Here is a 22,901-nt window from a genome sequence, read left to right as displayed (position 1 = left end):
TATTTTCTGATGATATAGTAATATTCAGTAAAAAAAAAAAAAAAACTATGAACCCTCAGAGCTCTCTCTCCCCCCTCTCTCTGTGTGTGTTATAAGTCTGCTAGGGGAGACTTATTCTTTTGATCTTTTTGTTATTTTTGACGTCACCTGATTTAGCTACCATTAATTCTGATGCTGTTAGATGTAATTTGTGTGTGTGTGTGTGTGTGTGTGTGTGTGTGTGTGTGTGTGTGTGTGTGTGTGTGTGTGTGTGTGTGTGTGTGTGTGTGTGTGTGTGTGTGTGTGTGCATAAACAAGACAGTGAGGGTGAGAGATGAAAAGAGAGAGAACCAGCATGAGATTTCAAGCAAATGAATCCTAAGAGAGGGTCACATTCAGCAGCTGTCTTATTCTTTAAAAAAGATATACACATTAATGGAGGGAGGGAGAGATGGAAAGAGCGAGTAAGCGAGGGGTTGGGCACAAATGGGACAGTTCCCTCCTTCCAAACAGGGGAGTGTTTGAAAGAAAGGAGTGAATGATAAGAGATGACTGAAGGAGAGAGAGAGAGGGAGAGAGAGAGAGAGAGAGATCATAAAGAGTTAAAGGATGCAGAGAGAAGCAGAAGGCAAGACAATAACTGAGTGAACAAAACAGAGAGAACGGAAAAGAAAAATAGAAATGCCAGCAATATTATAAACACAGGAGACAGTCCAAGAGAGGATTTTGCTGCAACACTGACCTGAGCAGGATCATATTACACTGCACTGCGCACACACACACACACACACACACACACACGAGGTGTATTATGCTGACATCAGGTAGACACCATTTGTGTGTGTGTTATTTCTGAGCAGAGGACGCAAAGTGTGTGTGTGTGTGTGTGTGTGTGTGTGTGTCTGTGTGTGTGTGTGTGTCAGACAGCCATGAGGAGGATGTTGGCTCTCTTCTGTTTAATTTCACTGGTGGCACCTCTAACGGACGCATGGAGACCATCTAAACCCCGACTGCACTTCCAACACTCAGGTGAGGCAACTGACTTTCTATTGACTTTTCAATCTCCTAACCTTCACACAAACCTTTCTGCATTTAACATTTCAATCCAGACATTATCTGTTAATTTTCAACCACAATGTAGATGATATATAAAAGATTTCAAATAATTAACAAAGCTTAGGTCATTTAAGAAATAGTGCCACATAACCATAATATGTTCTGTCGGTCTGGATATTTCCTAGTGCAACAATAAGTTGAGAACTGATTTCCATTGACTTCTGATGCTTTTCTATTGAGTAGTTGGTATTTTTATCTTTTAAGGGATAGCTCACCCAAAAAATTTAATTCTGTCTTCATTTACTCACCCTATTGTTGTTCCAAACCTATATGAATTTATCTTTTCTACTGAACACAAAAAAAGATATTTTGATGAATGTCTATTACCAAACAGTTATTGTTATCCCATTAACTTCCATAGTGAGGAAAAAAATCTGTTGAAGTCAATGGGGCCCATCATAGGGTCACTCATCATATGCACTATGCGGCACCACAGTTCCATAATTAATATGTTCTATTGGTCTGGTCTGCTCTGCTTTTACCAAAAGCATTGTAAGCCTAAGTTGATCGTAGAACAATTACCACCAATGGTGTCTACGATCATTTTAGGCTTACGATGCTTTTGGGAAACGCAGCCCTGCATAGTTTAGACAACTGACCTTCTATTGAGCAGTTGGTATTCCCTAACCCAAACACAAACCTCTCTGAATGTAACATTCTAATCCAGACATTATTTGTATTAATGATTTGTCCATCAAGCTATTTTCTTTCCACAATTTATCTATGATTTTAGGTTTTACTATCCTTGTGGACCCACATACACAAAAATGTTTAGTCTTTCTTTGCTCCACACACAAACTCTTTCTCTCTTTTTAATCCAATTACCCTAATGTCATCTGTAATAAGCCATTGTTTGACAGGAGTATATCATGTGTGACATTGTGTAGACTAAAACTGGTTGTGTGTTTCTCCATGACCTAGAAAACCCTGCACAGATAGCTATTCATCCGTCACACCTTTCTGCCTATCAGGGACAAACAAAAGTGCATGTGAGAGAAAATATTGTGTGTGTGGTTTATGTATAAAGTGTTTGAGTTTAGAAAGTTCTTGGAGTAGTACATATCTTAATTCATATCTCTGTGTGTGTGTGTGTGTGTGTGTGTGTGTGTGTGTGTGTGTGTGTGTTCTGTTTACTTGGATTTCTTAATTACCCAATTAGCCTTTCATTCACGCAGACTCTCAAAGGGTATGAACATAAGTGTGTGTTTGTGTTAGGGAACGTCTGGTGGTTGATTATTATACAGCTCATTTTGGCTTGATTTCCCTGATGAGATGATAAATGACAGCTCTTGAGTAGCACGCACATACAAACAACAATTTTGTGGGATTGCATAAGTGAAATCATAAATCCAGCAAATATAGTAGGCAAATCCTTATAATCCTTCAGCACTATAAAATCTATTTTCCATCTGGTCTGTTATGATTGGTCAATTTGCAGTTGATTGGCCTTCAGTTGGTGTGATTGATTGAACATGAGCATAAATCAATTAGCTAAACTCTGGCAGCATGTGTATGTGTGCATTTGAGTGCTATAATTATGATGTATGCTATTTTTCTCAGGTCAAGGGTCAAGGTTAGTAGGTCTGACTGACAGAGATTTGAGAAATACCAGAACACAGCAATGTGTGTTCGCCCAGTTTATTTTAACTGTGTTTATGCATGAGCCTTGCTGAGCCTTGTGTTCCCCCGTCACAGACTTATAGTCGCACCTGTTAACATTTCCACCACACACATATAAACATGCCAGCTGGTGGACTGAGCAGCAATAGCTGATAACTCAATTTGCACAAGAAGTGTGTACTGTTTGTTCTTGTCCACTTGTAGTACTATGGGAAAAGATGTGCCCAAGGAAACACACCCTTTCATTCTCAACTTTCAAACTTTCATTCACACTTGCAGTAAGTGTATGCTTGTGAGCAGGTTTTTTAAAACAAATTTCCCAATTCAATTCCGATTCACAAACTCTGGTTTTGATTCCCATTCAAATTCAGTTTAATTTTATTTTTATTTATTCACAAGTTATTTTCTTTTTTAGAGCTTCTGCAGCCGAAATGAACTCTGTTGGCATCATTGAATCATTTTCTTGTTATCGCTGTAAAGCTGCTAAAAACAATAAACAAAACTTTACGCAGTAAAGCTGCTCTCTACTCGATTTAGGTTTCATTGTGATTCATATTTCAGAATATTCATTTATAATGTCCATTTTGCTTAAAAAGTAATCTCTCTGCTAATGCTGTAAAGAGCTTGGTTTGATTTATCTATTAATCATCATGTTGTGTTAAACCTCTTACCTTTAAAAAACTCAGATGACAAAGGGTTAGATCCCAACTCTCGTGAACGTGCAGTTGTCCATCCTTGTTCAGTGAAATCTGAAAAATGTGACACAAGAATTCTTGTGTATGAAACACAAGAATTTCGATGGGAGCCCATAGATGTCAGGATCCAAATAAGTATTTGTTATCAATTAAGGTGCTAAACCCTGTAGACCCCAAAAATAGTATTGTCTATACACTATTTATTAATATTTATAAAAATATTTTTTTAGTTAAAGCTGCAGTCCGTAGTTTTTCCTTTTTGTCGCCATCTCTGTTCGAAATCTTCAATTGCAGTTATTCACGAAATTATCAACTTTACGTGAGTTGTAGCCTACCTCGGTACGGCACTGCGCGGATGAATCCAATCTTTTGAGGAGAATGTGCGGCTGTCAGTCACCGCGCCGGTGTGGATACTGTAATTCGGAATCACAGAAGTATGACCAACATTTCACTGGAAAATGTCTTCTGGACAAGTAACTAACATCCACTTTTGTTCTGACCAACTAAAGGAAAAAAAACATTGCAGTAAATCGCAAAAATAATCGCTTGTCATATCACATCAAACCGTGCGAATTATACTTTGTTCTCAAATTGTTGATGTTAACAACATCAGCATTTAATGCCCTTCTAATATTTATCCTTGTTTTCCAAGAGCCCGGTTGCAGTCAAATAGTTTTGAACACTGGCTGGTAATGTAGGTTACTTGCTCAAAAATGTATTTTGGTAACTTTTAACCCAAAAAAGTTACGGACTGCAGCTTTAAAGTTTTAGTCATTTTGTTGTGTTGTTTTATCACATTTAGCCTATTTCCCAGACTGCTGAGGCGTTTCCACAGTTATCTTATCAAAATCGCAAATAAAGTTTTTAATATTTTAGTTAAACAAAATCAATATACATTTATAATGCTACACTGTTATATTACCTTGGCAGTAAATTACTAAAAAAAATGAATTAACGCTGCTGCGAGGGATCGTGTTTCTAATACAACGGCTGATGGAGTTAGGCTACTGCAAATGTTGGCGTCTTTCTCTCTTCTGACTGCTGTAATCAATCTTTTTATATTTTTCCCCTCTTTTGGAAAGGGGTGAAAACGCTATCGTGGATTTTTTTCTTTTGCTTTTAGAGAAAATGCAAATTGAGAAATTATTGCAGTCATCTCCCATTCACTGCAATATAAGTTTACCCAGCTATGAGGACTTCCACTTCTGAGAACCTGGAAATGTGAAAATGGTCCTTTTTTCAGCTTTCATTTACATTTATTAAAGTTTTATTTTAATACTTCAACTTAAACCTATTTATTTCAGTTGCCAAGGCAACATTTCTAATGTTTGTTTTTGTAAATTTAAGTTTTTCATCTAATATTTATAAATTATTTTATTTTAGCTTTATTTCAATTAACGGAAATTTAAATTGTTATAGTTTTAATTAACAATAACAACAATGCCATTCGGATTCAAACAGGCAACTCTTTATTAAAAGAACAGAATCAAAAGAAGATACAGTTGTTCATGAATCGGACTACACTAGTTGCGTTGTATGTTAGTTTTTGCGTGCGGTTTCATGGTACACAGTCTTTTTATTGTATCACATTTAATACAGACTGCAAACTCACATTCACAATTCAGGTACCCTTTCATTTCTTTTTGCTGACATCTACAGTAGAATATGGCGCTGTAAAAAAAAACATTAGGCAGACACTGAAAATAGGCATGAAGTAAAATATTGATCTTAGAATTTTAGTTGATATGGGGATTGTTCAAAGGAAGATCATGATTAATTGTAAAAAAAATTTGGTTTTGAAATGTTGTGCTTGTGCTCGTGTGCATCAATGTATATATAATGTTTCTTAGCTGTATCACACGGCACACATTGGTACTAATTGAGTAATCCCACATCAGTCTCTCTCATGACTGAGGTAATCTAATGTTCAGATATACACTTACAGCTTGTGTGTGGTTAAATATACAACAATAGGTCTGTATGTGGCTAAATATACCCTCAGCTGCCCTCAGAATGATGGACAGGTTTTGTGACTCACTTTGTGTTCAAATGTGTGTGTGTAAAAGAGTAAAATGACAGTTGTAGTTGTACTAATGGTATAAGACCATCACAATGTCTCACTGTTTGTCTAATTTAGTTTATGACTAAAAAGGTCATGAGTCAAACTGATTACATTCTAAGACTAGAGGATTCTAGACCACCTAGTCATGAAAACTAACTTCCTGTTAAACACACAGGAGACAGGTGGAATACCATCCCATAATCCATCTGAGTGATTTAAGCACACACCCATACACACCCTTGTTGCCACAGCAACTGCCCTCAAGAAAGGGGGCAATGAGTAGGACTGGTGCCACTGAGAAAAAGCCAGGAATGTGTGAGGTTGCAGGCTGTAACAGATTGTGTATGTCCCTCGTCAACAGCTGAAATTTTTTGAGTGTGTGTGGGTGAGAGAATATGTTAAAGGAGTGATGAACACGTAAACCTATAGAAAAACCAACATGATATGTGTGTTTGTCTGTTATTTTTGTGTGATGGAAAACAGAAATCCTGCATATAAGCTGAACCCACATCTGCCAAGAGGGTCTTTAATCAAACAGATATATATAGTATATATATATATATATATATAGTATATATATATATATATATATATATATATATATATATATATATATATATATATATATATATATATATATAATAAAATAACCTGTTCTCTTTCTTTCTATCCCCCTCTCTCTGCCACAGAGCTGGTGCAGAGCGGCAGGCTCATGTCTCTCTCTGTGCCTGCTGGGGATCTGAATTCTCTGCTGCCGGATGAAGACGGTCGTCGCCTTTACATTGGTATGAAGGACCATCTGCTGTCCACCAGCCTGGATGATATTACTCAAAACCCCCGCAAGGTATGTACACACCCCCACACACGCTGTTCCTCTTATATTATATACTCAAGTAAGGGACAGTTTACTTGGAAATTAAAATTCTTTCATTATATACTCTCGTGCTTTACAAAATTAGAAGTTTAACAGAATGTTCATGCTGCTCTTTTCCATACAATGAAAGTGAATGGTTACCATGGGCTGTCAAACTCAGAAAAATACAAACAACTTGTTTCTCACAGAAAAATATCATATGCCCTCAGAAGATTTGGAATAGATCATATATTAATCATACGGAGCAATGTTATGGTACTTTTAGTTGTTTTTGTTTTTTTTAGCCAGACAGTCCACTTACAGTTCACTTTTAAATGTACAGAAGAGAGAAGCAACTTGAGGAATTTTTTTTTATTAAAGGGATAGTTAGATACTGCAGATTACTGCAGTATCAAACAAGGAAGCTTTTAGTCACTGATTTTTATTTTATCAAAACTGCCCCAGCCTCAAAAAAACATTTTTTATTCGCATTTGAAATTGAAAGACAATAAATGTGTGATTGTTTTTCAAATATTTGTTTTACACTTGTTTTGCATGTATGAGGCCTGTGAGTGTATTTGTGCATGTGTGAGTAAGAGTGTGTGGATGAGCCCGTCCCTGCTTGTCTACATAACTAAGTGTGTGTTCATAATGATTTCATCTGAGTAATGAATGTTGAATGCCAGAGTGGCATTCAACTGTAATTCCTCACATGCTACATGATGAAATCAGTGCATCAACATTTAATATGAGTAAGAGAATGCAGACTTGATCTGTGTGTGTATGTGTGTGTGTGTGCGTGCGTGCTTTGGTACTGTATTTCAGATATACTGGCCTGCAAATCCGGATCGGATTCAGGACTGTATAATGGCTGGAAAAAATCTGCAGGTAAAACATGATTTTATGTACCACAGTTGACCATGTAGACAGCTTTTCTTGAAGTGTCAAATCACAAACAAATTAAATCATTTCAATCCTCACTGTCTGGACAGTTTATTAGTTCTGTCTGTATTGAAACTCAGTCGACCTCACAAGCAGGCTTTGTTCATGAGTGTTAGTTTACTGTTTATGTCACAGATGGACTGTGCTAACTTCCTGCGTGTGTTAGAGCATTATAACCAAACACATCTTTACGCCTGTGGAACTGGAGCGTTCAACCCTCGCTGTGCCTTCATCCCTATCAACCTCTTCCTCAGGGTAAAGGACTACATTTCCCAGCATGCACCTCTCTCACATAACTGCTTCCTGTTGTGTTTGTGTCCTTATGTTATTTGATGTGTATTTATCATGTACTATGCATGTAAGTCTCAAGTGATTAAATAGAAAATGTCAGATTAAACGAATTATTTTATTAAAATAATTACAATTTAATAAGTGTGTTTATTAAAATAAAAAGTGTGACATACAGATCCAAAATAAAATATTATTTTATTAAAATGTTTATAATTTACTTAATTATTTTTTATTAAACTAAAAATGTGTTAGATACATATACAAGTGTAACATACAAATCCAAACAAAAATAAAATAAATATAATATAATTTTAAAAAAAAGTTACATACAGTCCCAAACATTCTTTTTTTAATGTGTATTGACAAAAAGAAATAATTTGAACTGTAAATAATGTAACTGGGTTTTTCAGGTCGAGGAACAAACGCTGCAGTATGAAGACACCGAATCAGGGAAGGGAAAATGTCCGTACGACCCTCACCAGAGAACAGCTACCGCTATCATAGGTAAGACAGTTTGTTCATAGTTTGTCTGTAGTTTATATATTTGTGTAAGAACATGCCAGTTTAACTCTGATCCAAATCTTTGTGTGTGTTTGTTCAGACGGTGAGCTGTACGCTGGAATCTCATCTGACTTTCTAAGTCATGATACTGCTTTTATTCGGAGTCTTGGGGAGCGACATGTGATTCGCACCGAACAATATCACTCTACATGGCTGCAAGGTGATACATGTGCAACCACACATACACCTCAGTTAGCAAAAAAAAAGTTAGACTGCGACTTACAAATATACACACAGCATGTTGTTAACAACCATTAAGAATGCACTCTGCTGTCACAAAAAAAATACCACATTATATACACAATAACAGATTTATATGTTAGTTTAACTGTATTTTTGTCTCTCTCCAATTCCTCTCCAGGCGCGGAATTTGTACATGTTGCAGCGATGTCAGAGAGTGATAATGAGGAGGATGATAAGGTCTATGTGTTCTTCACTGAGCGTGCTCAGGAGGCAGAAGGGGCTGCTGGGAAGGTCCTCTATTCTAGAGTTGCCCGCGTCTGTAAGGTATCTAGCAGTGTGTTCCTACGTGCCTAACTGCACTTGTGTGGCCACTGTGTGCCCATCTCTGTGAATCTAATTGGATGTGCTGTTTCTGACTGTTTCTCGGGTTGACTTCTGTAATTTTTATATAAAATATAATTTTAATTAAATAATAAAAAATATATACTTAATTTTATATTAAAATGAAAAGTGTGAGGTCATATATATATATATATATATATATATATATATATATATATATATATACATATATATATATATATATATATATATATATATATATATATATATATATATATATATATATATAATGGTATATATAATCTCCTTACAAGGCCACACATTAAGGTCTGGCTAGATTAGATGGTAAGCAAAAAAAATAAGTTCCCGTAATCTTTGTGTTGTCCGAGGAGGGACAAACCTGCAAGAGGGTATTGGGCGCCCCAGAAAGATCGATGCAGGAGGGGAATAAAGGCTATCCCAGCTAGTTTGAGCTTTTGTGGCACAAGTCACAAAATTTGAATGACGTTATGGGAGAAATGTGTCAAAACACATTGCGTATGGGGCTATGTAGCCGCAGAGCAATCAGAGTGCTTATGATGACCCCTGACCACAGTCAAAAGCACCTACACTGGGCACTCGAGCATCGGAACTGGACCCTGGAGCAGTGGGAGAAGGTTGCCTGGTATGATGAGTCCTGCTTTCTTTTACATCAAGTGGACGGTTGTATTTGCAGTTTACCAGGGAAAGTGAATGTGATGGGAGTGTGAAGCTCTGAGCACTGTTCTGCTGGGTAGACCTGGGTCCTGCCATTCATGTGGATGTAAATTTGACACTTGCTACCAACCTAAACATTGTTGCAGACCAGATGGTGTTCCCTGGTGGAAGTGGCATCTTTCAGCAGGATAATGCACCCTGCCACACTGCACACATTGTTCAGGAATGGTTTGAGGAACATGATGAAAAGTTCAAGGTTTGCCCTGGCCTCCAAATTCCTCAGATCTTAATCCAATTGAGCGTCTATATGATGTGCTGGTGGGCCAACATTTTTGATTTACGGCAGCTCTACCTTGCAACCTACGGGACTTGAAGGATATGCCTCTAACGTCTTGGTGTCAGAGCCCACAGGACACATTCAGGTTGTCTTTGTCCATGCCTCAGCCGGTCAGCGCTGTTTTGGCAACACATGAAGGACCAACAGCATATTAGGCAGGGGTTCATCATGCTTTGGCTCATCGGTGTATATCTCACAATTCTGAAAAAAAGAAGTCAGAATTGTGAGTTATAAACTCTGAATTGCAAGAAACAAAGTCAGACTTGTGAGATATAAATTCGCAATTCTGAGGAAAATACGAGGTAAAAAGTCCTAATTACCTTTTTTTTTAAAAAAAAATCTGTGGCAGAAAGAGGTTTCCATAGATTGCTGTCATTTGAACTTTGCAAAATTATTAGTAATAACCATACAAAAAAGTACTTTAGTGGTACTAGTGGTAAAGTAATAGTATCAGATGGTAATGCCATATCACTGTCATATATGTCATAGAAAGGAGTGATTACAAAATTCATGCACAAGGGAATAAATGTCTACATAAAAGAACATGTCCAAAAAACAGGGTATTAGCATGAAACATATACAAAAACATAGTATAACCAGTTACATATAAAAGTACATATAAAAAACATGATATTAGCTGGATACATGTCAGAAAAACCATGATAGTAGCAGGGTACATGTCCAAAAAAACATTGTATTACCATGTTACATGTCCAAAAATCCATGGTACTTGTTTTGTTAAAGAAGACTAGCAGGAGAGAGATATTATGGTACTATATCAGTGTGTTTTTCTCTCTCTTTTTTCTCTCTTTCTAGAATGATATTGGTGGTCAGCGTAGTTTGGTTCATAAATGGAGCACCTTTCAGAAAGCTCGAATTGTTTGCTCCGTACCAGGACCTGACGGCATACACACACACTTTGACAAACTCCGTGAGTAATACACATGCCACATGAAATGCCACACAAAAAAACATTTCACTCCCACATGATTACCTTACCAAAGTTTAAGCAAATCTCTCAAATTAAATAAGGCTTTGAGATAACCTTGTACATTTTTTAGAATATTATTTATACTGTTGATAATGTGTGTGTGTCATATATTCCCAAACGTCCCTGATTTATGGAAAAAAGTTTATCAGTAAACTCATACACACTAACCACACACAGACTTAGGCAGAAACCAGTTTCTTATCAATCAGTCTGTGTAAACAAAGTCCTCGCATAGAATAAACAAATCTTGAATCCTCAGTCTGACTAAAGTTTTACTATAATCTCACGCTCATAAGATATACGCAATAAAACGCATACATATTCAAATGTTAATCTCAGTTACTAGATGACTACATTGGCGATAGCACACCCCATAAACAATTTTACACAAATTTGATATAAAACACGCTCTGCAATAATCAGAAATCAAGAATGGCTTCCGTATCTGACTGCAGCTTTATCAAATCGGCAAGCGGCTCTGAACAAAACAATTTATTGTCCAGCGCCATTGTAATCTTTAAACAGCTAGATTTACATAACTTGTTTAACTCAGTGCATGTCCAGTTATGTTCAAGTGTTTGAGAGTTGTGAAATATGTTTATTTCTTGGCCTACCATAGTATTTAGAACATGCAAAACAGCTTTGTTCTGATTGGTGAACACTTTCATGTTTACTTTTACTGTAAAGTGTTAATGATTTTATATTATAAACCTGCTGTAATGCTAATATGTATCTCATCTTAGCTGTACTTTTGCCCTATGGTGGTAATCTATAGAATTCAATGTCAAGTTTACATTGTGCTCCACGGCCCCTAAACAACTATATTTCCCATAATCTCCCCCTACATCAGGGACCCTCATGATGCCATGGCTATGATGAGCCAGACCACACTGCAGACAGTAAATGTTCAACAAGAATAGTTAGTTTATACTGCAGATTATGAGAAGAAACGTGCAAATACTGACAATCAGATGCGAGTTAAGAACTACCTGGTTGCTGGAACAGTAGAGTTAGAATTGTATAGAATTGTATGTCTTTATGAAATATGGAACAGATGAAGCTTCAGTCTGGTGTGAATAAGTTTAAATAAGTTTGTGTGTGTGAAGGTGATGCTGCTAGTTGTTGTGGCTCTGATTTTAAAGCTGTTAAATTGTTATGTATGTGTGGTTGATTGATGAATGGGTGTGTTTATTATCTGACATTCAGATGGATTAGTCTTGTGTTTGTGTGAGAGTGTTTTGGAGTCGGTAATATTTTTAAAATGTTTTTGAAAGATGACCAACCAAAGCTGCATTTATTTGACCAAAATACAGTAAATACTGTAATATTACCACAATATAAAATACTGGTTTTCTATTTTAATACTTTTTCAAATGTAATTTAATCCTGTAATGGCAAAGCTGAATTTTCAACAGTCATTACTCCAGTCTTCAGTGTCACATGATCCTTCAGACATAATTTTAATATGCTGATATTGACATAGTGAGGAGGACAACTGCTATTTTAATACTATATGTTTACTTGACACTGTTTAATGTTAGATATTTTAGATATTAAAGGGAAATTATTCCTTATGGTTATGCACATTTTATAGGATCTCTAGAAGTTTTGTCACATAGTGGCCCAATTTCGTCAAATACACCCTAAATGTTTTGCATTTTTGAACCGCATAATGATGAATATATCTTAAAAGGAGTGCGCCAGTGAATATGCCATTTGTCTTGGTGGTCTGCTGAATGTTTTGAAGACCGTCAGTAGCTGTGTGTGTGCATTTTCACGTCTACGGTGGCACCCCCATCCTGTTTTTACATGAGGGAGGACAGCAGAGAGCAGGAGAGTCAGAGGTTAGGATGGATAAGAATGGATAGGGGCAGGATAGAGAAGTGTCAACAAGTGCAGGACAGACAAAACTATCTGTCCTCAAGGGGAACATAAGCTTTTGTTGGAGGAAATTGACACAACTATAGCATCCTCACAAAAGTGAAAGAGAAGAAGAGTCAGAGAATAGGGGGTGGTGAAAACAATCTGGAAAGGAGGAGAGGAGAAAGAGATGGAGGAGGGTGGGACAGAAATGAGGGATAGTAATGGGATTGAGAGGGAAAGATGGAGTGTGAATGCTTAATTAAAGGGATTCTGTTGGTTTGAGTGTAAAATATAAGGGAAAACAGAGCGGCTGTGTGTATGTTTGAGGTTTACCGCAGAGCGGCGTAATAAAGGTTTCAACCATTTTATTGTGCAGATCTAGTTTATGTTCAATGTTAAACAGTTTACGAGAGTCAGTAAATTTGTTGTAGCATGTCCGGTGTAGCATGCATGTTTAATACTGTGGTTTCCAACTGGTGGGTCGTGCCCCTTATTTTTTGTTGATGTCAAGGGCCGTGTGTTTGATCAAACTATACAGTATTTTTATTGGTGTCGGTAAGATATTTTAATGTTTTTGAAAGAAGTTTCTTATGCTCACCAAGCTGCTTTTGTTTTGTTAAAAATACAGTAAAAACAATAATATTGTGAAATATTATTACAATTTAAAATAACTGTTTTCTATTTTAATATATTTTAAAATGTTACTTTTTTTAAAATGTTACTCCAGTCTTCAGTGTCACATGATCCTTCAGAAATCATTCTAATATACTGATTTGCTGCTCAAGAAACATTTCTTATTATTAGCAATGTTGAAAACAGTTGTGCTGCTTAATATTTTTGTAGAAACTGCAAAAAGTTGCAGCATTTATTTGAAATAGAAATCTTTTGTAACATTATAACGTTCTTTACTGAATAAAAATATAAATTTATTATAATATAAAATTAATGTTACTGACCACAAATGGCAGAGTATTTCATGCTAATCATTTTGCATATTGTTGAGTCAGTTAACTTCATTTGCATGTTACTTTTTTTTTCACTTTTATAGTTTAACAACTATTTTGGCTTTGTTTTGGGCTAGACATCCAATGTCAAATCTGGGTCCTGAAGAAAAACCAGTTGAGTTGAGAACCACTATCTTAACATGTGTGTTTGATTTGATAAGCCGTTTGATCATATCTCTCATGACTGGAATGTGAGAATGCAGAAATGAACTAGCGTACCCTCAACAACAAAAGTTCATTGTGAAGATATAGATGTGTGTATTTTTAAACAAAATTAAAACCGCAAATATGCTGCGTTACACACGTTTATTTGTATGAGAAAGAGAGTGTGACCAGGTAAATATTCTTTTCATGAGTTTATACAGCCTTAAGGGAAAACCAGAGACCACACACACTCTCTCTCTCTCTCTCTCTCTCTCTCTCTCTCTCTCTCTCATTAGCATTGACTGAAGCGCACACAAAGCACACTTAATATTCGAACCCTGTTTTCTGTTTTTTCATAGAGGATATTTTCATTCAGCATGGAAAGGATAAAACAAACCCCCTCATCTATGGGCTCTTCACCACTACCAGGTGAGTCTAACACACATTTTAAACCTAGACCAAGAGCTGACATTAAAAAAGGAAACTTCTGTCAACTTTTTTTCACCCTTTACAACATTCCAAACTTGTTCGGCTTTCTTGATTTCATAAAACACAAGAAGAGATGTTTTTTTAGAATGTTGGTTCTGCACTTTATCATAACATGTTCTGACTAGGGGCTTTCAAGCTCCAAAAATTTACAAAAATCATCATAAAATGTGTCCATATATATAATATGACTTATGTGCCATATTCTAAATCTTATGAAGCCATTTGAAAGATTAAAAACAACTTGATCAAAAGCGACAGTAAAGTAATTTATAATGTTGAAAAATATTGCTGTTACAAATAAATGCTGTTCTTTTTCTATACATCCATCACAGTTTACACAAACATATTAAAGGTGCAGTAAGCAATTTTTGAAAAACACTGTTGAAAAGGGGATCAGACCGAACATCAAAACACACTTCCAATCTTCCAACACTTACTGCCAATCAGCAGTAAGGGGCTTATACACTCATGATGGGGAGGACAGAGAGCTCAGTGCACAAGACAGACATTAGCAAGATGGCAGTGAAAATACAAAAGAGTAAAAAGGCTAGGGGAATATAACATTAAAAAGAAGGGTTACGTTCAGGCAAGAGGTAGCACCTGCAAAATATCGGAGAAGCTTTCCAGCACTGGAGAGACCTTAAAGCTGTAGTCCGTAACTTTTTTGGGTTAAAAATTATCCAAAATGATAATTATAATAAAAAACATAACCAGCCAGTGTTCAAAAATATCTTCTTGCCTTAGCTCGATTCAAAACGGTTAGTTTGTAATAATGATTTTAATTCCAGTGGTACTGGTGGATTTCCGCGGGAAATTCGAGCATGTCTTTGCGTCATTACGTCACATCTGTACACATAAAGAAGGTGTTTCGGCTAGTTGGCTATATTGCGTGAGGATGTTGGAGGTGGAAATTTTTAGCCTTTTCTCACAGCACTTTAAATAATTCAACTTATGGCGGATCCATAAAGGTTCAAACGACAATCACCAGTGACAACTGGAGATTAACCTGTTGTAAAACCCAAAAGAATTTGGACTTCGGAATGGTAAAAAGAGACTGCAACCGGCCCACGCGAAAACAAGGAAAAACATCGGTAGGGCTTTTGAAAGATGGTCGTGAACTCTGTGATTTGAAGGGGTTCAAAACGGACGCAGAGACCGCTTTTTTTCTGCTGGACAGGTAACGTTAAGAATTTTCAATAGTTCAATCGTGTAACAGTAGCACACTTGTTCGCTTAATTCACACAGTTAATCACACAATTACAGATTTCGAACAGAGATGGTGACAAAGAGGAAAAGCTACGGACTGCATCTTTAAGGAGCGGCAAGGCCTGAAAACTTTTCTGCACACAGAGCTATTGTATGGCTTCAGAAATCATGTTCACAACTGTAATTTTACTTTTATGGTGCTGTCCTGTCGTTTGGAGCTTAACGGTCCCTGGTCAGCCTTCACTTTGATTGTACAGAAAAGAGTAGTGTAAAAAGCATGAAAACCCTGTGTGTGTATGTGGTTAAGGCGGGTGTGGATAAAATTGCAGTATTACTGAGTCATACTTTCCAGCAGGTCTGTGATGACATTAATGATGCACCCATGAAGTTTAAAACACTTTAGAAGTTGAACCAATTTTACATCAGCCATCTCAAATAGCATATGCATTCATCTTTCTTTGTGAAAATGTGTGTGTGTCTGCCCAAAGGCTGCTTAGGGTGGAGTGCACATGAGTATGGATTAGGAAAAGGCAGTTTGGAAAGAGTGACAATGTTATTGCTCTCCGTTGAGCTGTTCCAATGAGTGTGTTAAATCTCTCAGAGACTCGTAAAGACTCCAGCTTTCACGGTAGACCTAAATTCAATTCACTTCAGTCCAGATGCCACTGCCACTTTCATTTGTGCCTTAAGAGCTGGGTTTTAATTGGATTAAGCTAGGTCAAAAACACGTAGGAGAATTGATTAAGATTAATGCTGTTCCTTTGATACATTGTGATTGATTCCCAAAGGTTTCTAGTGGATGCTGTCTACTTATAACTCTCAATCAAATAATAATGAATGTATCTATTTTTATGTTTGTGCTGGTTTTCTCTCCCGACAGCAATGTCTTGAATGGATCCGCTGTGTGTGTGTACCGCATGCAGGACATTATTAGAGCTTTTAAAGGAAACTTCCTTCACAGGGAGGGACAACAGTACAAGTGGACAGAGTATACAGGCCGAGTTCCCTATCCCAGGCCTGGCACAGTGAGTCTTCTCAAACGATAAGCCGATAATTATTTTCATCTAATGGCCGATATTTCAAAATCTGTACTATTTTGTCTAAATAAACTAAAAAATAAATAAATTCTAGAAATTAATTAAGGCATCACAACAGTGTAATGTTGTGCAGTATGAAATTTCTTTATTAATTTTGAGATTTGCTAAAGATTTAACAGTGTCATTAAAGTATTTGTATTTTAAAAGATTAATTTTAAAGTCAGCATGAAAAGAAAATTCACACGATTTTATGTTATAAATCTTTTTGTAAATGATTCATCCATGCATATGTTTATTTATTTTTACCTTGTACAGGTGAAACTCAAAAAATTAGAATATCGTGCAAAAGTTTGTGTATTTCAGTAATTCAAATTAAAAGGTGAAACTAATATATTTAGTATATTTAACTATATATATATGACTGATTATACTTTTCAGAGGGCCGACATTTCTGTATTTAAAATCCTTTTTTTATTGATTTCATGTAATATTCTAATTTTCTGAGATTTTGAATTTGGGGTTTTCATAAGCTGTAAGCCATAATCATCAAAATTATAACTTTTGCACTATATTCGAATTTTTCGAGTTCCACCTGTAATGTTTAATTAAAATATATTTTTTTTAAACTTGATCCGCTGGTGAAATGACAGGTGACTACATAAACTCCGCCCCTTTCTTACAATCGACTGCAAGGTCACATTCAAATTTGCCTCTAATCAACAACCGATGGATAGAACCAAGTCCCGCCCTACATTTTCTTTTTCACTTTTTTTTTCAATAATCGTTTTTCTCACATATACGTCACAATACAGAAGAAAAGATTTGTCGCTACATCGCTACTTTAAGTGAGCAGTAGATAATGGCTAAGGTGGTCTAAATGTAAAAATTGGGCTATTCTGCATGTACTCTTTAATATACAATATTAACCCCTTACCGATAAATTGGTTTCACTTTATTTTGATGGTCCCTTTAACACATTCTGTTGTCTATAAGTAACATTGCACCTTCATGTCTATTAACTCTCATTAGAGTATTAGTAGAATATTAGTAGACTGGAAGGGTTAGGGTTAGAATAAGTTGACATGTAGTTGCAAAGTTACTTATAGTCAGTAGAGTGTCTTTTGGAGGACCATCACAATAAAGAGTTTGCAGATATGAAGCAGATAGTCCACTAATACTCTAATGAGAGTTAGTTGACATGTAGTTGCAAAGTTACTTATAGTTAGCAGAATGTTCAAAAGGGACCATAAAAAAAAAATACTTATTATATATATAGTTCACCCAAAAATTTACATTTGCTATTCATTTACTCACCCTCAGGCCATCCAAGATGTAGGTGACTTTTTTTTTCTTCCAGTAGAACAGTAGAGAAACTTTTTAGCTGAAACCGTGGTCCTTGCGGATTCATATAATGCAAGTCAATAGCTGCTATCACTTTGAGAGTCAAAAAAACATACGGGCAAATCTAAATTAATATATACCTGTGGCTTCTGATGATACATTGAGGTCTTGTGAAGCAAAACGATCAGTCTGTGCAAGAAACATGCATTTACAGAATTATTACCTGTAATCCAAAGCCTCGGCAAACGGTCCTTAGTGTGCTCATGGCAGTCTGAGCTAGGCTTCCTGTCGCATAATGTTGTTTTGCCTGTATGTGTTTTTTTGACTCTCAAGTGACGATAGAAATTGACTTACATTATATGAATCACCAAGGACCCCGGTTTCATCTAAAAATTATATTTACTGTTCTACTGAAGACAAAATACACCTAGATTTTGGATGGCCTGAGGGTGAGTAAATGAACAGTTTTTAATTTAACAATTTTCATTTTTAGGTGAACAATCCCTTTAACAATCATACATACCAGTAATCATGTCCTTCAATAATCAGCCAAAATGCTACATTTCAAATTATTAATTGTATTTTTAGAAAAAGAGACCACACAGTTTTAAAAAAATCGAATTGCCATTTTTATAATATTTTGATTGACCTGTAATATTGAGGGCTCTGAAATCATGCACATAACAATATTGAACTTTGTCAATATTCAGTGTCCCAGCAGCACATACGGAGGCTTTAAATCAACGAGGGAATATCCTGATGACGTTATCTTCTTTAGCCGCACACATCCTTTAATGCAGGAGCCGGTGCATCCTCTTGGGGGTCATCCTTTGCTGATCAGAGTGGGCGTGTCTTATAAACTGACCCGCCTCCTTGTGGACAGAGTGGAGGCGGTTGATGGACAATATGACGTGTTGTTCATCGGCACAGGTGTGTGTTCGTGGTCAATATTAAAATAAGCTGCAGGTTTACTGAATTAAGGATGTATATTATGTGAAATGTCCATATAGTTTGCAAATATTGTGTGTATTGTATGTGTGCAACAACAAAATATTCCAAGGCACACATGTGGTTAAGCATAAAAGGCCTTTAATAAATTTGGTCATTAAAACAGTAAAAAAAAAACTGGTTGATCAACACTTAACACAGGACACACACACGTTTTGTGTGCGAATAGCATATTTATGTTCGGCCACTCTCAATCTCAACTTCCTTTTTGTTTGATCTATTCAGAATGTCCACATTTACATTCCAACCTATAAATTACATAAAAAGGATTACAATTAATGAAAGAATCATTTGGATATACTTTACCAGAAAACACATCAGTGAAAGTTTTATGTGTATGTGTTTATTCAGATTCTGGCCTGGTTCTGAAAGCGATTCACCTTCCTAAAGCTAATGGACAGAATCAGGAAGTCACTCTGGAACAGCTGCAGGTTTTTAGGGTAATCTGCTGCTTTAGCATTCCAGATTCATTAGGATGGCCTTTTAAACTTAAAAAATTAACTGCTCATCTCCTGTCATTCAACAGAACAAGTCACCAATCACTGCCATGACGATATCCAAGAAAAAGGTACAATGTTTATCAATGGAAGCACACATACCCACACACATGCAAACGTACATGAATATACACACTATTATAAATATTCCTATCATGTTGCCATGGCAACTTGAGAGGGTGGAAGATACTTAAAATGAAACTGAGAGTTTTCACACATTTTTCCCCATGAAAGATCTAGGATGGAAAGAGCATTGTAATTCTGGAAATGTATATAGGAATGTCGTTTAAATGTTTCTGCCCCAGTTTTCCTGCTTACTGAAAAAAGCCGTAAAAAGGATCACAGCCCATATCATTGTGCGTGTTGTGTGTGTGTGTGCTTTGTCTCCAGCAGTGGCTGTTTGCTGGATCAGCAGAGGGTGTGGTTCAGTTGGGTCTGTTCCACTGTGATCTGTACGGCCAGGCTTGTGCTGAATGCTGTCTCGCTAGAGACCCATACTGCACTTGGGACGGGCACTCTTGCAGCCCATACATGCCAACTGCTTACAGGTGACACACATCTCACACTCAGGCATATTTTAGCTGGATTACAACTGACTAAGAAATTTAAAAAGCATCTTATATGGGCAGCTAGTTTGATGGAATCCATTACATCAGGAGTTTCTCGTACATTGAAACCACTTTGGTATTTGGGATATCTGAAATAAATCTGATCTGAAACATTCCTCCCTGTCTACAGAAGAAATATTTGTCAGGTTAATGATGACGGCAACCCGCTGAACCAGTGTGTCAGACAGGGAGGTAAGAGACACGGACAACCAGACATTTACTGTTGTTAAACATCCTGCTTAGAACAACACTGTCATTTTAATGCTTATTTGTGTGTGTTTTTATGATTATATTCATTTAAATCTTGGTGGCAATTAAAAGGTTAAATAAGTTCTCATCATTTAAGCCTTTAGAAAAACACAATTAGCGTAAAGCAATTCAGTCTTAAAAATGAGGTGACCATGGTATGAAATGCCATGTGCGCATAGATAGACCAACAATTAATTAAATTAAATTTTTTAATTATTTATTTAAATTAAATAACAATAATAATAATAAAGTATAATTATTATAATAATAATTAAGTAGTAGTAGTATTATAATAAATTATTATTATTATTATTAAAATTAATTTTACATTTAATTGTTAATTAGAATTATTCCATTTGTTGTTATTCAGCTGGTCTTCAGGTGGAGGCAGAGGAGAAGACACTAGTTGTTGCTGTGGGTAACAGCACCTACCTAGAGTGTCTACCCAAATCTCACCATGCCACCGTCACCTGGTATAAAAACATAGGCGAGAACAGCTTGGAGCAACATAAAGTACACCCATCCTTAAAATATGCATGCACACTTTAAAAACGTTATCAATACTGAGATGTCTCTAAAATTGAAACCCTCTGTCTTTCAGGTCACATCTGGAAAGCAGCTGGTTGTCATCGACAGGGGCATCCTCATTCCCCGGACTGAACTCAATCATGATGGGGTTTATCACTGTCAGCTAGAAGAGCATCAGTTCCGCTGGACAGCCGTTACTATCCGTTTAATTGTGTGGAGCCCCGTCCTGCACCCCTTCCTTGGCACCGCCCAGCCATGGTACCAGGATGTGATGGCACTGATCAACCACAGCAAACTGGAGCGACACTGCAAACAACTCAGCCAACGTCACAACAACAAGGAATCAGGGAATCACAAGCATAACAAACCAGACAGAAAGAGAACAGACCGGCACAGAGGAGGGGGAGAGAAGGAGAAAGGGAGGGGGCGGAAGCACAGGAGCAGAATGCAGAGTTCAGCACAGAGGCTGCCGAGGAGCGCATAGACAGGTGTTTAAGAAACAAATAAATACAAAAAAACATGCTATATATCGTCATATTAAGATGAGCTGCCTTGCATGCGCCCAGCATCAAGCTCAGTGAAAAAAAAAAAATTAGAAAATAAAGATTTTGATAAATAAACTTATTTATCATTCAAAGAAAAATATCAGTATTGTTTGGGATTAGTAAGATTTTTTTGATAGTTTTATTTATTTATTAAATTGATCAAAAGTGACAGTTAAGACATTGGTACAAAAGATTTGTATTTCAAATAAATGCTGTTCTTTTCAACTTTCTAGTCATCAAAACATCTTGAAAAAAATGTATCACGATTTCCATAAAAATACAGAGCAGCACAACTTTTTGATATTGTGCCCATGTAGCGAAGCAGCTCACTAAGTTTTGGAACATATAGTTCATATTTGAATCATCTGAAGGACTGTCGCTAATCAATTTAAGAATGATTTGGAATGGGTTTGGTCAAGAAAAGTGTTTACTTTAATATAAAAAATGAATTGATTATTTGAGGACTGCATTGAGCATATTTGAAAAATCTTTTAAAACAAGGGAGTGTCTCCAAATGATCTTCTGTTGAATAAAAGACAAATCTTCCAAAATTAGGGAGAATCTGAAAAAAGTTCTTTGTATTAAAAAGACTTCAGTTTTGATGGCACTTTTTTCATCTGTACTGAAATGTATTGTCTTATTTATCTTTCATGGTGTTTATTTTTCTTGTGTTGAATGTGTTTATATTGTCTTGCGTTTTAAGTGTAAAAATTGTACATGGTGTTCTTTTCCTTTTTGATATTTGAATATGCTGTAATTCTGTCTCTGACGTCACTCATTAAGGTTTCCAAATATTAATTTAAATAATCAGCAAAAGCCCCAGCATATAAACAGCATATTTCTCTGGGGAACGATGGAGGCACAAAGGGTGTTTTATATTATTGGACTGAAATGCCAGCTTCTTTCTCCTGCACATGGACACATGCATGATTGCCAAGAGGTTTGGCACCCGCCCTGAAGTGCCTCTATTCAGAAGGATGGAAAAATGAAAAATAAATTTAGGGAAAAGGGATTTAAAGGCTTTAGAGTACAGTAGAGACATAGAGAGGAGCAAATTAAAATGCGGTCAGGCCAAAACAAATGACAGGCAGAACCGGTGATCTGTGTATATGTTGGAGCAGCTTGGTTCGCCAAGAGACTCAAAACAAAACAAAAAATTTTAACAGTCATAGCATAGACAGAAAATGTAGAATAGATGTTTAATGTTTTACATAGAAGGCCATCAGTATTTGAACCTTGTGAATTGTGTGAGTTATATTTTTCTTTGTTTTGCCTTTTACTGTAAATCTGGTTTTCATTAATGGACATTGAACCTTGAATAAAGTGTTTTGGAAGACTCATGAAATTGAGAGAAAAAGAACAGAATTCAACATTGCACTACTATCTACTTATGTATATGGCTTTGTAATAATAATAACACCAGCATTTAGAATAGAGGGCTGCAGGCATGACATCAAAACCTGGAAGACTAATTTGCCAGTGGTTCCCTCAAGAATTTCCTATGGGTTTTTATAATGGGGTTTTTCAATTTATTTATAAAAAAAAGAACTTCTGTGGTAAACATAACTTGATGATTCTTGGACGTTTTGTTCTACAACACACTCACACCCCAAATTGTCTTATCTATTTACTTATTAGTTTACTTATCTAATATATCTATTAGAAATGTTTTTTTTTTTTAAATAAACAACAGCTTCAATATTTGTGTTTTCGA

At 36.2% G+C, this 22,901-nt stretch overlaps 1 protein-coding gene across 4 annotated transcripts; it reads left to right on the top strand.

Moving 5' to 3' along the window:
- The first annotated feature begins 658 nt into the window (after positions 1-658).
- On the top strand, positions 659-22,532 carry sema3h (sema domain, immunoglobulin domain (Ig), short basic domain, secreted, (semaphorin) 3H). 4 transcript variants are annotated; one of them, XM_077224531.1, is made up of 18 exons: positions 659-803; positions 907-1,008; positions 6,162-6,316; positions 7,151-7,213; positions 7,403-7,522; positions 7,969-8,062; positions 8,160-8,279; positions 8,481-8,626; positions 10,494-10,608; positions 14,039-14,108; positions 16,255-16,399; positions 18,463-18,682; positions 19,112-19,200; positions 19,287-19,328; positions 19,648-19,805; positions 19,996-20,057; positions 20,485-20,627; positions 20,716-22,532. In XM_077224531.1, the coding sequence occupies exons 1-18, from the start codon at positions 791-793 to the stop codon at positions 21,124-21,126; spliced, it is 2,268 nt and encodes a 755-aa protein (XP_077080646.1). In that variant the 5' UTR covers positions 659-790; the 3' UTR covers positions 21,127-22,532. The 4 variants fall into 4 exon arrangements, with proteins under 4 accessions (XP_077080646.1, XP_077080645.1, XP_077080644.1 ...); XM_077224530.1 differs by having other exon boundaries at positions 661-803; positions 903-1,008; XM_077224529.1 differs by having other exon boundaries at positions 668-803; positions 19,651-19,805.
- The last annotated feature ends 369 nt before the right edge of the window (positions 22,533-22,901 follow it).

Source organism: Siphateles boraxobius, unplaced genomic scaffold, assembly GCF_051911475.1.
Source record: "Siphateles boraxobius isolate OS27281-9 unplaced genomic scaffold, OSU_SipBor_1 9, whole genome shotgun sequence".
NCBI lineage: Eukaryota > Metazoa > Chordata > Actinopteri > Cypriniformes > Leuciscidae > Siphateles > Siphateles boraxobius.
The sequence above is the reverse complement of the archived record's forward strand: the minus strand, read 5'-3'. Positions and strand labels throughout refer to the sequence as shown.